The sequence below is a fragment of the Quercus robur genome, chromosome 12 (genome assembly GCF_932294415.1).
Source record: "Quercus robur chromosome 12, dhQueRobu3.1, whole genome shotgun sequence".
NCBI classification, from domain to species: Eukaryota; Viridiplantae; Streptophyta; class Magnoliopsida; order Fagales; family Fagaceae; genus Quercus; species Quercus robur.
The window spans coordinates 10419692-10432518 of NC_065545.1; the positions used below are offsets into that span (position 1 = coordinate 10419692).

General features: G+C 35.3%; 1 protein-coding gene and 1 long non-coding RNA gene across 3 annotated transcripts; both read right to left on the reverse strand.

The window, feature by feature from the left end:
- Positions 1 to 1136: 1136 nt before the first annotated feature.
- Positions 1137 to 5702, reverse strand: LOC126708551 (uncharacterized). 2 transcript variants are annotated; one of them, XM_050408335.1, is made up of 7 exons: positions 5090 to 5702; positions 3570 to 3820; positions 2989 to 3364; positions 2759 to 2890; positions 2493 to 2668; positions 1374 to 1529; positions 1137 to 1289 (listed from the first exon to the last, which is right to left on the reverse strand). In XM_050408335.1, exons 1-6 carry the CDS (start codon positions 5633 to 5635, stop codon positions 1406 to 1408), a joined length of 1605 nt encoding a protein of 534 aa, XP_050264292.1. In that variant the 5' UTR covers positions 5636 to 5702; the 3' UTR covers positions 1137 to 1289; positions 1374 to 1405. The 2 variants fall into 2 exon arrangements, with proteins under 2 accessions (XP_050264292.1, XP_050264291.1); XM_050408334.1 differs by having other exon boundaries at positions 1137 to 1529.
- A 3701-nt stretch (positions 5703 to 9403) lies between these two features.
- Positions 9404 to 10327, reverse strand: LOC126708601 (uncharacterized). Its single transcript, XR_007649202.1, has 2 exons — positions 10205 to 10327; positions 9404 to 10075 (listed from the first exon to the last, which is right to left on the reverse strand). It is a non-coding gene; the product is annotated as an uncharacterized LOC126708601 (long non-coding RNA).
- Positions 10328 to 12827: the final 2500 nt, after the last annotated feature.

Sequence of the window (12827 nt, forward strand, 5' to 3'; positions counted from 1 at the left end):
TTTTATAATTCCATCACTTTGCCTCGATATTCTATACAGAAATCTGGAATCTGTACGTTATTATATGCCAAAATGCAACAGCCTGTTCGTTAGAATGTTGGCAGAGTGTTGAGTTTATATAAAAAGAAATAGATGGTAAATATTTGTAACAGATTATGTCGTTGCAAAATAATGCCTTAATTAGAATTGATAGAAGTAGTTTCAACTCTTACATATTAACACCAAAATATATACATTTTTTCAAAAGATGGAATCCAAAGACCAACTTGACTATATGTCAGGCAAAGAGAGAAAGTGATGGGGAAGAGACTTACGGTTGCCCAAATTTATATATATATATAAGGCATGAAAAATACCATGTTAATAATTTCTAACGGTTGCCCAAATTCATTACCAATTCCCCTGTGTGTGTGTGTGTGTGTTTAAACTGTTAACTTCTCAAAAGAAAAATAACGTGGGTAAATCCCACATCGGTTAGAGTTGAGTCTGTCTTCCCCTTTAAAGCCTTCACACAACCTTCAAGAGTTACCGGCTTTTGTTGGTTGTGAGTTGTGTGATATTAAAGGTTCATTCCCAATTCCCCTGTGTGTGTGTGTGTTTAAACTGTTAACTTCTCAAAAGAAAAATAACGTGGGTAAATCCCACATCGGTTAGAGTTGAGTCTGTCTTCCCCTTTAAAGCCTTCACACAACCTTCAAGAGTTACCGGCTTTTGTTGGTTGTGAGTTGTGTGATATTAAAGGTTCATTCCCAATTCCCCTGTGTGTGTGTGTTTAAACTGTTAACTTCTCAAAAAAAAAAAAACACATTTTGTGTATGATTATAAGCTATATAATAATCAACATGCTGGTGAAACCACAGCCATAAAGGGAAGACTCACTTTATCTTACACATGTGCTTTTTGGGAACTTGAAAAGCACTATTCCACATTCAGCAACAGAGAAATGAAGGTGGCAACGGGTACACAGCTCAGCCCTTGCCAACACAGTTCTTAATGTTATATATCACAACTCTAGAAAAATATCAAATAGAACCGCGCCTACGTTGTGTATAAAACCAAAATTTGCGCTCACATATGCAAATTAAGCACAAGAATGACATACTTCTAAAAGCCAACAAGATTTCAAAAACCAACACTGACTGCCAAAATGTAGAACCATAACTTATAATCATTAAGTTCCACAAAAATATTTATGTTGTCCATTACCAGGTAATATTTTCTATGAGCACAGACCTCAGACCAAATCACTTGCACCGTAAATCCAGCTTGACAGATCCCTTCCAGCCAACCTTAATAATTTTGGAGGAAATAATTAAGCCTTTCTAAATGGTCAACACCTAGATCCATGTACAAACATGGGGATTATAACTCACTTCTCATTAAGCCGTAAGCATTTGACATGGCATCATTCCCACTCAATTGTTGATGGAGGCTTTGATGTAATGTCTTGAACAACTCTGTTTACCCCCCGAACACTGTTGCAGATCTTTCGCGACACATCATCAAGGAACTTGTGCTCAAAATAGTACCTGGAATTTCAAATTTTCAAAGGCAGGGGAGGGAAAAAATAGTGTAAAATACAACAGAGAGGAGCACTTAAAATTGCACAGATGAAAAAAAGATTACAACCTTAAATTAATTTTCTGGGAAGATTGCACAGCAACAGTGAATACAATAGTGTAAATATTTTCTTAGAAAGTAAGCATGCAAGAATATTCTTAAATTCAACATGAGGTACTTAATTGTCCACTACCATGGATGATGGTATACATTATGGCAAGAATGGAGCATAGAAGGGTAAGATAGTTGTGGGAAGAGATGGGTAGGCTACATGAGATGAGGTGACACATCTAATGTCCCGTTCATCACTTGCACCATCTCACTCTCACTTGTTGCAAATTGCAATTACCAGTCTTGAGGCAGAAGGCAAAATATATATATATATATATATATATATATATATAAACACACGCCAGACCTCAGTTTCACGTTTCTAGAATATATGCCAATGTGCATATATGAATACAAATCTAACAACAGTCAAGCTGCTCAATCTTGAGCTGTCTAAATGGTTGAAGACCAGACCAAAGTCTTCGTATTCTGCTAGCATTTCCAACCTATGGATTAGAAAAAAATAACAAAACCTGAGGAAAAATAGCGACCTACAATTACAATGGAGACTCCATGTATAAGCCATATATGTATATGTAAGAAATTCTCAAAAGCTTAAGTGCTTGACAGAAATGGGGCCACTCTTGGCCACTCTCAAAAGCTTAAGCTCTTTCATAATTTACAAACCTCTAGGGTACTTTCCTACACACATGCATAACTAAAGGGTGGTAGCTATGAATCCTAGAATATTCATCTATCCAACAATTGACATGAAAATATTTTCAAGCAGCCACATTCCCAACTTATACAGAAAGGGTTGCTAGAAGGTATAAAAAAAAATGCATAGCAGCAGAACATAAAAAGAACAAAAAAAGGTTTACCAATCCGCTGTCATTCCATCTTGACTGGTAACAGCTCTCAGAGCTACAACATGAGAATGTGTTCTTTGATCACCTTGAACTCCAACTGATCTTACTGGCAAAAAGACAGCAAAAGCTTGCCATATTGAATCATAAAGCCCAGCATCCTTGATTGATTGAATGAAAATCTCATCGACCTGGAGAGGAGGGACATTCATAAGAGATGAATATCAAAAGGTAAACCAAGATAGCCAATAAGTCCATGAATGGATAAAAACCATATGTACCTGGCGGAGGATATCTAAGGCATTGCCTTGAGTTACATCACCTAACACTCGTACTGCAAGGCCAGGCCCAGGGAATGGATGGCGCTTTAAAAATGGCTCAGGAACATTCAAAATCCTTCCTAGTTGGCGGACCTTTAAACATTAAAAAGTAACAGCCAAATAACATCAGATTATGACAAAAATCATGCAGATAAGTACATACAAGCAACTTGGAAGGCTGAAATGGACACCTCATCCTTAAATAGAAGTTTAAGTGGTTCAATGAGCTTCAATTTCATGTCCTTAGGAAGACCTCCAACATTATGGTGGCTCTTGATTGTATGGGAGTGGGTTCTTCCAGACCCAGGTGGTGGGCAAGATTCAATTACATCCGGATACAAAGTCCCCTGGACCAAGTAAGACGGCCTTTTTCCTAGTTTTTGCTCCAACTCTTGGGCAAAGTCATCAAATATGGAAATAAATTCCTTCCCAATAATTTTCCTTTTTGTCTCAGGATCTACCACACCTTTCAGCTTGCTAAGAAATTGATCCGTCGCATCAACACAAGTAACTGGTAAATGAAGATCACTTTCAAATGTTTCCATCACACGTTCTCTCTCCTTATACCTATAGGAAACAGAAACCATAGTCTTAAAAAAAATAAAAATAAACCTTGTGACGAAGAGACACAAGAGATATATTAAGGTCTATAACATATACATAAATGTTTGACCAGTAGTGTTGTGTCCTCTATTATATAAATCTTCGAAAAGACAAGTATGGAACCATTTATCTTTTTGGTACTATAGGAAAAAGCTGCTTGCTCTGTTACCTCAATAAACCATTGTCAACAAAAATACAATGAAGCCTATCTCCAATTGCCTTATGGACAAGAGTAGCAGCAACGGTGGAATCCACACCACCTGATAAGGCACATATTACATGATCTTCAGGCCCCACTGTACCTTTGATCACTTTTATTTCTTCATCCATAACATTTTCCATCTTCCATCCAGCATTGATTCCACAAACCTCAAACAGAAAGTACCGCAGTGTCTCCATTCCTTCGGGTGAATGTGTCACCTACACAAGATTCAATAATCTCACTTTCTGATAGGAACTAGAATTATGCTAGTGCAATGCATGAGTTAATTAAAATTTAGATGTAAAATAAAGAAAAGATCACAAATATTAGTGAAACCCATCATTTAGATAATTAGGTCAAATAAAGTAAGATCACAAATATTAGTGAAACCCATCATTTAAATAATTAGGTAGAATAAAGAAAGATCACAAACATTAGTGAAATCCATCATTTAAATAATTAATAAAAAATGAACTTAAATTATATGACAGAAGCTTATCATGTGAGAATGATTTTTTTTTTTTATCAAAACTAAAAATTATGGTAGATGAATAAAATAATAAGAATAATTTCTTTTAAAAATTTTCAAACTTCAAATGATGGAATTTTAATCAAAATATTAATTCAAACTTAATAGAGCTTCATCAAGAGTAGAATTCACTCTATACTTTTGATGTATTTATAATATCATAAGGACTCTTTTATTATGCACATAGCAAAAGAGGAGGGTAACCACTTGTCATAACCACTTGTCAAACCCCATATTTCTTATTCAACGACTAGAGACTTTACTAATTGAGTTAACTCGAAAAGACCCCCACGACATCAAACATACTTCATTGAAATGACAATATCCCTTTCTGAATCCATTAAAAATTAAAAATTAGCAAATACAAACAAACCAAAAATAATTTCAATAATAACTAGTAACTAATCTGAAAAAAACAAACACGACCCATGTAAGTACTCGCAAAATTAACATGCCAAAACCCTTTTCAATCACGAAATCAAAGCAAACCCAATTACTTCCATCTTGGTATTATAGGAACTGAAAGTACTCACTACACATCTAAAACCCTCAACCCTCCACAAAACCAAACATACTTCTGTAAAAATGACAATATTCCATAGCACATTTCTTAACCCAGAAACTCAAATCTTATGAGCCACTTTTTTCCCCTAAAAAAAAAAATCAAATAAGCAAATAAAACACACCGAAAACAATTTCTTCAATAACTACTTCTATGCACAGAACAAACAGAGCCCATGTATGTAAAGTAACATGCCAAAGACTTTCAATTACCATAGCAGAGCAAACCCAACACTTAAACCCGTTCCTCCACAAACAGAAAATAACCCAAAAACACATTCAATCACAAAAGCAGAGCAAAGCCAGTTACTCAAACAATGCATGCATATATCTCACAAATTCAACAAGCAAAACCCAATTACCATTTGAAATTCAATCACACAAAACCAAATTATACCTCCGGATGGTACTGAAGGCCATAAAACCTCTTAACCCGGTTCTCAACCGCAGCCACCGCACCCTGCTGGCTCCGCGCAACGACTTCGAACCCATCAGGCAACCTAGCCACCTCATCCCCATGGCTCATCCACACAAGCTGCCTATCCCCAACCCGCTTCGACCCGTAAAGCGCGGCGCTCTTCTCCACCCCAATCTCCATCCTCCCATACTCCTGCTTCTCTCCGGCCCTGACCTCGCCGCCGAGCCTCTGAACAATGAGCTGCAGCCCATAACAAATCCCCAAAACCACGACGCCGTTGGCCTCCGCCCATTCGGGGAACCCAGACGGAAACGAAGGGGAATCGGAGGTGTGGACGGAGTGGGGTCCGCCGGAGAGGATGACGACGCGTGGGTTGAGAGAGGTGATGGCTTCGAGCGGGGAAGTGCCGGAAATGCAGAGGGAGAAGATGGAGAGGGATCGGATTCTGCGCGTGATGAGGTGGGTGTATTGGGATCCGAAGTCTAGGATCAAAACGAGGTCGGATTTCACTGCATTGGCATCCATTGTTTTTTTTTTTTTTTTGGGGGTGGCTAGGGTTTTAGAGGTAGCGTTATGGTTTAAGGAAGAGAGGCAAAGGCAATGAGAATAATATTTAAAGGGATATTTTTATTTTAGTGATGGTGCATTGGCGGGAAGTGGGGCTAACAGATTCGATACTATCATCAGCCGATTTTGCTTTTTCTTATTTCTGCCAAATATGTCGAATAGCATGATTTAAGCAAAATTTTAAGGAAAAAAAGAAAAAAAAATAAGCACCGTGGCAAAAATTATGTAACATATTTTTAGAACTCGAGTTTTCAAGTAATATGGGCTTTTTTGCTTGTGAGTTGCTTGGAACTCGAATTACAAAAATTGTATTATATAATTAAATAACTTTGTTATGATGCATTTTTGCTAAAATTGTGTTATTTGGAAAATTTAGCTTCTTATTTGAGTTTATTATTGACATCACATTTTTATCTATTACTACAAATTCGAATTTCAATTCAAACTCGAGTTTTCAAGCAATATGGGCTTTCCTACTTGCTAGTTGCTTGGAACTCGAATCTAAAAAATATGCTACATAACTAAATAACTTTGTCATGATGCGTTTTTGCTAAAATTGTGCTAGTTGGAAAATTTAGCTTTTTATTTGAGTTCATTACTAGCATCATTGTTTTACCTATCATTAACAATTTATCAAATCAACAAAACTCTTCTTCTTCTTTTTTTGGGTCAAGTTTGCTGTATAGGTAGACTTCTCGATTTATTATTGGTAAGTTTTTATTATTACTATTATTATTGTTAAGTGAAAGTTCATCTTTGCTCATTAACAAAATTGTGATTATATATCAATCACAATTTACCAACTCAACAAAGATTATAAATTGACTAATTGGGGTGAACTAGGATCGTTCTAGCCCTAATTCATATCACGAGTGAACCACAATCGTGCACTTGATGGTTTGAACTCAAAACGTTAGTTCACATGATTAAATCAAAATTTGTGCCAAGAGTTTTGTAACTCGATTGGCATCTTTTAGAATTTGCAATGGAAACATTCAAAATTTAAATTCCTTGTCTTCCAACAATTGAATTAACAAATTTCAAAATATATATTTCAAACCAAACCATATTATATGGGTTTAAGCATTCAAGAATTTGACCATTCTATTTGAATAATTTTTTTTTTTTATTGTTTGTGATATAACTTTTTAAAGTTTGTACTATTTTTTAAATGTAATTTGTGACGTATTTTTAAGCAAAATAAATAAATAAAAATAATTTCATCCAAATACTTTTTTTAATAAGTAATAGAAATTTTATTGATTAAAGAAAAAGTAATTCATATTTACAATGATGAAAATAAATTACTTGAATCAAATACAAGAAAATCAATAAAAAATTATAAGAGAATGTTGAAAGTAAAAAAAAAAAAAAGGGTAGTACATAGTAAAAAAACCCAAATCTAAGACCTCTCAAACAAAATCTTGATTACCAATGACTTCAAAATGTCCAAAGTTCTCCCAAGAAGAATGTTTTCCCAACTAATTCCTCCAAGCAAAAATAAGAGATGCGACTGTCTTTGGCATCACTCACTAAATCAATAGGAAAACTTCACTCCACAACCCATGAGCAAATTCACAATGGATCAAAGGATGACAGGCATATTAAAAGACATGTGGATTGAATGAGCAATTTTATTTTTTATGGATTTAATTATTATTAGGGTAAAGTGTAAACTACTCCTTTAAAATTTGAGGTTGTTTGAATTTTATACCCTAAAATTTCAAAATTTAGATTTTACTCTCTAAAATTCTATTATGTTTGCATTAGCAATCTCTCAATCTATATTTTTCATTAAGTGTCACATAAATTTGCCACTAAGTGTTCAATTTATCAAATAAAATGATGCTACATATTTATGTAGCCTAAAAAAATTTAAATAATTAAAAATGAAATGGAATAATAAAAATGACATGGCTATTAGATCAACTAAATACTATGACATGCTTATATGACATTTAACAAAAAAATATGGATGGAGAAACTACTAACACAAACATAATAAAACTTATGAAATAAAATTCAAATTTTAAAATGTAAAATTTAAATACCTAAAATTTAAAGGTGTAATTTACAATTTAGTCATGGTTCGGTGGCGCAATTTACGCTGTCAAGTGTCAATGACTCATAAAGGATCCTCTTAAACTTTTCCTTGGGAATGAGAATATGCTGGGGGATTTTTAATTGATTCGTTTTGCATACTTGCCAAATTGGAGGTAGGTAAGTGGGTTGTACCTTTTACTTTTTTCTATGGCTTTTTTTAACTTTTAAAGTTGGTTTCCAGGGGCCATCTATTTATAAACACAAAAAATTTCACATTCGGCTAATATGATAAATTATTATTAATAAATAAAAAAGTAACGTGAATGTTAATTAAAATTTGTAAAAGCTTATTGATTTAACTATTGTGAAAATTAGTATCCCTCATTCTAGGAATGAAAATGGTTGAGGTGATGGAATTAGTTGCTTTTGAATTTGAAATTGATGGACTATATCCAAATGGGTGACTCTGCCACTGATTTAAGGTGGTTGTCGTATCAAAGATTTTTCTAACAATAAGTCTTGTAACATAATAAATTTTATAATTATTCAAATGACAAGTTTGAATTGAAAATTGATATTAAAATCATAATCACACATGAAAGCGACGTTGCACTAAGAGTAGCTGTGAAATTTACTGTGACTATGGTATGGCATTGTTGTTTCTCTAATCTCAATAAACAAAATTGTTCATTTATTTATTATGTATTTCTATTATTTAGAAGAAAGATATAGATAGCTATTTATTTCTTTAGGTTAAACAAGATAATGTCAATAAACAAGTTAATTGGTGAGATTTTTTTTAGTGGTAAATTTGAATGCATTAAAACAGGATCAAACAATTATTATTATTTTTCATAGTATTTATCAATCTTTGACAGGAGCTTGTGAATTATAGATCGGTTTTTGAGATGATATATGAGAAGCTAAATTTAATGTGAAAATTCACTATTTGATTTTTTTATATATATATATTTATTTATGGGAAAGGGAATATGTGAATGGTGGGGGATTTGATAGATTTGCCTACTTTTGCCAAAAGGAATTAAAAGTTACACCTTTTGCTTTTTGAATAAGTTTGTACAGCTGGGGTTCTGTTCTTCTGCGAGTGGAATGGGCTGAGAGGGCTGGCATTAGTTGTTTCTAGCCTTGAATTACTTGGTTTTTAACATGATCGTGTCTCCCTTATTAACATGAATATATTAACATGATCGTGTCTCCCTTATTAGATGACTGTAGAACGTTGGCTGCTCGGTTCCGTCGCATCTGTTTTAAACACTGTTATCGGGAGGCGAATTGGTGTGCTGATAAGCTGGCTGGGATAGGAGCAAACCCGTCTGTAGATTTTATTATTTTCCAAAGTCCGCCTGTGAACATTTTAACTTCCCTTGAGGAAGAGGCTAGTGGAATGTACCGCTCCAGGGTGTGTCATGAGAGCTCTGTTTCTTAGTTTATGCTACTCCTTTGTTTACCAAAAAAAAAAAAAAAAAAAAAAAAGATAAAAGGGGTCAAGCTGTAGAAATAGTATATTGTAATTATTAAATAAAAAAAAACTATGAAAAATGAATAGGGAAAGTTTTGGTACAAGGCCCACCAAAATAAACTCAAAAGCCGAAAATCTGGTTTTTTTTTTCCCCACCTCAGAGTTGTGGCAGAAAAATTCTGTCCTTATACCCATAAAAAAGATAAAATAAAATTGTGTCCCTATATTTTCTCTTAAAAATTTTCAGAAATATATCCTTATATTTTATTAGCAGAATTTTTCAGAACATTATTATCATGACTAAAAAGGCATGAAAGTTCCTCCTTCAAATCCGTGGTTCAAGAATCTCGGCACAGTGGGCATCGGTACAGTGATTCGGGACCATGCAGGAACAGTGATCGCAGCCCTCAGTCAGCATCTGCACTTTGCCGTTGGGTCCCTTGGTTGGAGGCTGAAGCAAAGGCGATGGACGTAGCGGTTTCGTTTGCATGGGATGGGATGTTGGCGTACAAAAAGTTATTTTTGAAACTGACTTCCACGTGATTTTCACTGCTCTGTCGGGCTCCACCATTCCACCAGCTACGGTGATTGACGTCCTTGAGAGCATCCAGCAGAAGTTGCATGATTTTAGTAGCGTCAAAGTCCAACATGTGAGGCGACACTCGACAGGGAAATAAAATCCGCACATGCCTTGGCACAACATGCAAAGGGTATCCATGGTTTTGTAACTTGCTAGGAGGAAAGTCCACCAATAATTGAATCTTTCTATGTACTTATCCTTTACGTAATAAAAGTTTCAGTCTTCCTATCAAAAAAAAAAAAAAAAAAGGCATGAAACCCAGCCCTCTCTAAAATTTACTCTACAATTCCCAGCCCTGCAAAATAAACATAATGTCCCCATTAATTATCACACATTATGGATCGCATCGTAACAATAAGGTTTGTCAACATACATTCCAAGAGCATAAACATAGGATTAACAAATAAATCAGTGTATTACTTACAACTTGAATCTGATTGATATAGGCAGACTTTCCCATGATCTTCTTGTGGAAAATGGCCATTCCTCATTGCAAGGCTCTCTTCTGTTATTGGGCTGTAAAAACTCTACGCCCCCCAACACCCCCCCCGCCCCCCCCCCCCTGAATGATATGACCCTCAGAAAAATTTGTGAAAATTGACTATGGCTAGTAACCTACATGTTTATAATGAAATATGAACCACCAATTCCCCGTAGCAACATCCTAAGACAAAAATTACAATATATGATCAGAAAATATTTAAAAATAGTAATTCAAATGTTCTACAACATATATGAGTAAAAAGAATGGGCAATTTTTTTCACCTGGTGTAAATTGATTAGCATGTCATTTTGAGGACCATTGTAAGTAGATGGTTGAAGAGTGAGGCCAAGGGTAATGTCCGAGGTAAGTTGTATAAATCCTGGGCAAAGAACATTGAAGCAGCCAGTTTACAAAGACATCGAAAGGGACAACAACAATGGTAAGAACACATACTAGCAAAAGAATTATTGTAAGACATATGGATCAACATGGAAAGTAACCCAAAAGAAGTCAGGAAATACTTGGTTAAAAACTTACATCCAGTAGGTATATTGCCTGCTGTTGTGCTTATCTTTAACCTGCATAAGTGTAAAGGCAATAAAAGATGATAAGCATTAAGATATTAATATCGTGACATAAAATTTAAAGCAAAAGGAATGAAGAGTTGTGTCTTAAATCCAACTAGGTTTATACATGGATTACAAGCTAGTTTATAAAAATGGAGAGATTGTCAAGGATTCTCAGGAATATCTTAGGATTCTAACTAAAATTTTGATTTTAAACTGAGCATTTACTCAGAAAGAGGGGGAAAAAGTATGCAGTGATTATTTACTCCTCACCCAGCCTGTGTACTGTTGATTTGCTTTTTAGGACCATTCATAATTTTCGTACTAGCTATGCTAAATTGATAAGCTGTTTTTCGTATACGAGTGATGCAAACTAATTTAAGCAATGAAAGAAATAGAGAAATCAAGTCACCAATGACTCGGAAATTTTGGCGGGGACAAGAAGTAGATCACAAGAAAATCTATTGGCTTTAGTGGAGTTGGCTTTGTCAACCAAAAGCTCAAGGTGGATTGGGCTTTCATGAATTGAGAAAGTTCAATAAAGAACTTCTTGGCAAACAAGTACGACAACTTCTACATAACCACGAATCGTTGCTCTATAGAGTTTTAAAGGCAAAATTCTTTCCTAATGGGATTATCATGAATGCTAGTGATAAGCAAAGGGGATCTTTTGCATGGAAGAGCATTCTCCAAGCCCGTAGAGTTATTAATCATGGTGTGGTTTGGCGGGTGGGTAATGGTAGACTAATAAAGCCATGGAATCACAGCTGGCTGCCCGAGAAGTCCCATCGGCGTTTAATCTCATCTAGAAATCCTTCTTTGGAGGATATAACAAAACTCTCTTAAACCATCCGCACATAAGTTTCAAGGACCTAACAGCCAAGGTAATGGACTTTTTACAGGAATTTTAACAAGCTCATGGCTACCCAAGACCAATACCATCCATGCCAACACACTGTCAAATGGCAACCACCAGCTGTAGGCACCGACAAAGAAAATTTTGATGGAGCAATTTGTAAGGAGGAGCAGCGGGCTGGTTTAGGAGTGGTTATTTGGAACTGTAAGGGTGAAGTATCGGTGGCACTGAGTCAAAAAGTCCCTTTTCCACACAATGGGATGTCCCTTTTCCAGTGTTGAAGCAATTGAAATTCCAAGAGCCTTCTAGTTCAACTAGTTGGCACCTACTAATGTTTCTAACAGAGACACCCATGGTTCAAATCCTCCACCCCTAGCTATTGAATTATAAAAAAAAACTGTTGAAGCAGTTGAAACTTTAGCTGCATGATGATCTCTGAGATTAGTGAAAGAACTGGGGTTGGGTGCTGTTACCATTGAAGGAGACTCTAAGATAGTAGTTTGTGCAATTCAATCATCTTTACTGAACTGGACTGCCTATGGACTTATCATTGCAAATCACAAGCTCTTGTGACCGCCGAGTTCATGTCTTTTTTCTCATGTAAAACGCCAGGAAAATGTTGTGGCTCATGCTTTGGCTAAGAAAGCTCTAGATGCTCATGACTTAACTGTCTGGATGGGTGAATTACCACCAGATTTGATCTCTGTTTCTCTTCAAGACTTTAATCAACAAAATCAGCTTACCTTTCATCTCAATTTAAAAAAAAAAAAAAAAAAAATCTATGTAAATTGAATTTATATGGTTTAACCAGGAGTGAGGCGCATCTCTTGCCGATGTGGGACTAGGGTGTCACAAGGCCAAAGCACCCCAAAAATCCCAAACCCCACACTTGGTACTGAGAACAAAACCTTGCGGGCTTGGCTCCCCAAAGAGGACAAACAGCTTGCGGGGCGTGGAACAAAATCCTCCCCCACAGTTATTTTTCTAAAATTTAAATTAGAAATATTAGATTTAGAATATGACATTCTTGCTTAAGTTTAGTTGTTTTAACAATAATTGAAACAAAAACAGCTAAAGCTAAAAAGAAAATATAATAACACATGCAATCAAGAATATAAAACATAATTTTATACATAATTTA

What these genes read in the sequence shown, in the direction of transcription:
- LOC126708551 (XM_050408335.1), bottom strand. Translation starts at nt 5,635, where the DNA reads ATGGATGCCAATGCAGTGAAATCCGACCTCGTTTTGATCCTAGACTTC. An exon ending in AACTTCTATTTAAGGATGAG is followed by an intron (nt 2,891 to 2,988) that starts GTGTCCATTTCA and finishes TAATGTTTAAAG; the next exon opens with GTCCGCCAACTAGGAAGGAT. An exon ending in GATGGAATGACAGCGGATTG is followed by an intron (nt 1,530 to 2,492) that starts GTAAACCTTTTT and finishes TTGAAATTCCAG; the next exon opens with GTACTATTTTGAGCACAAGT.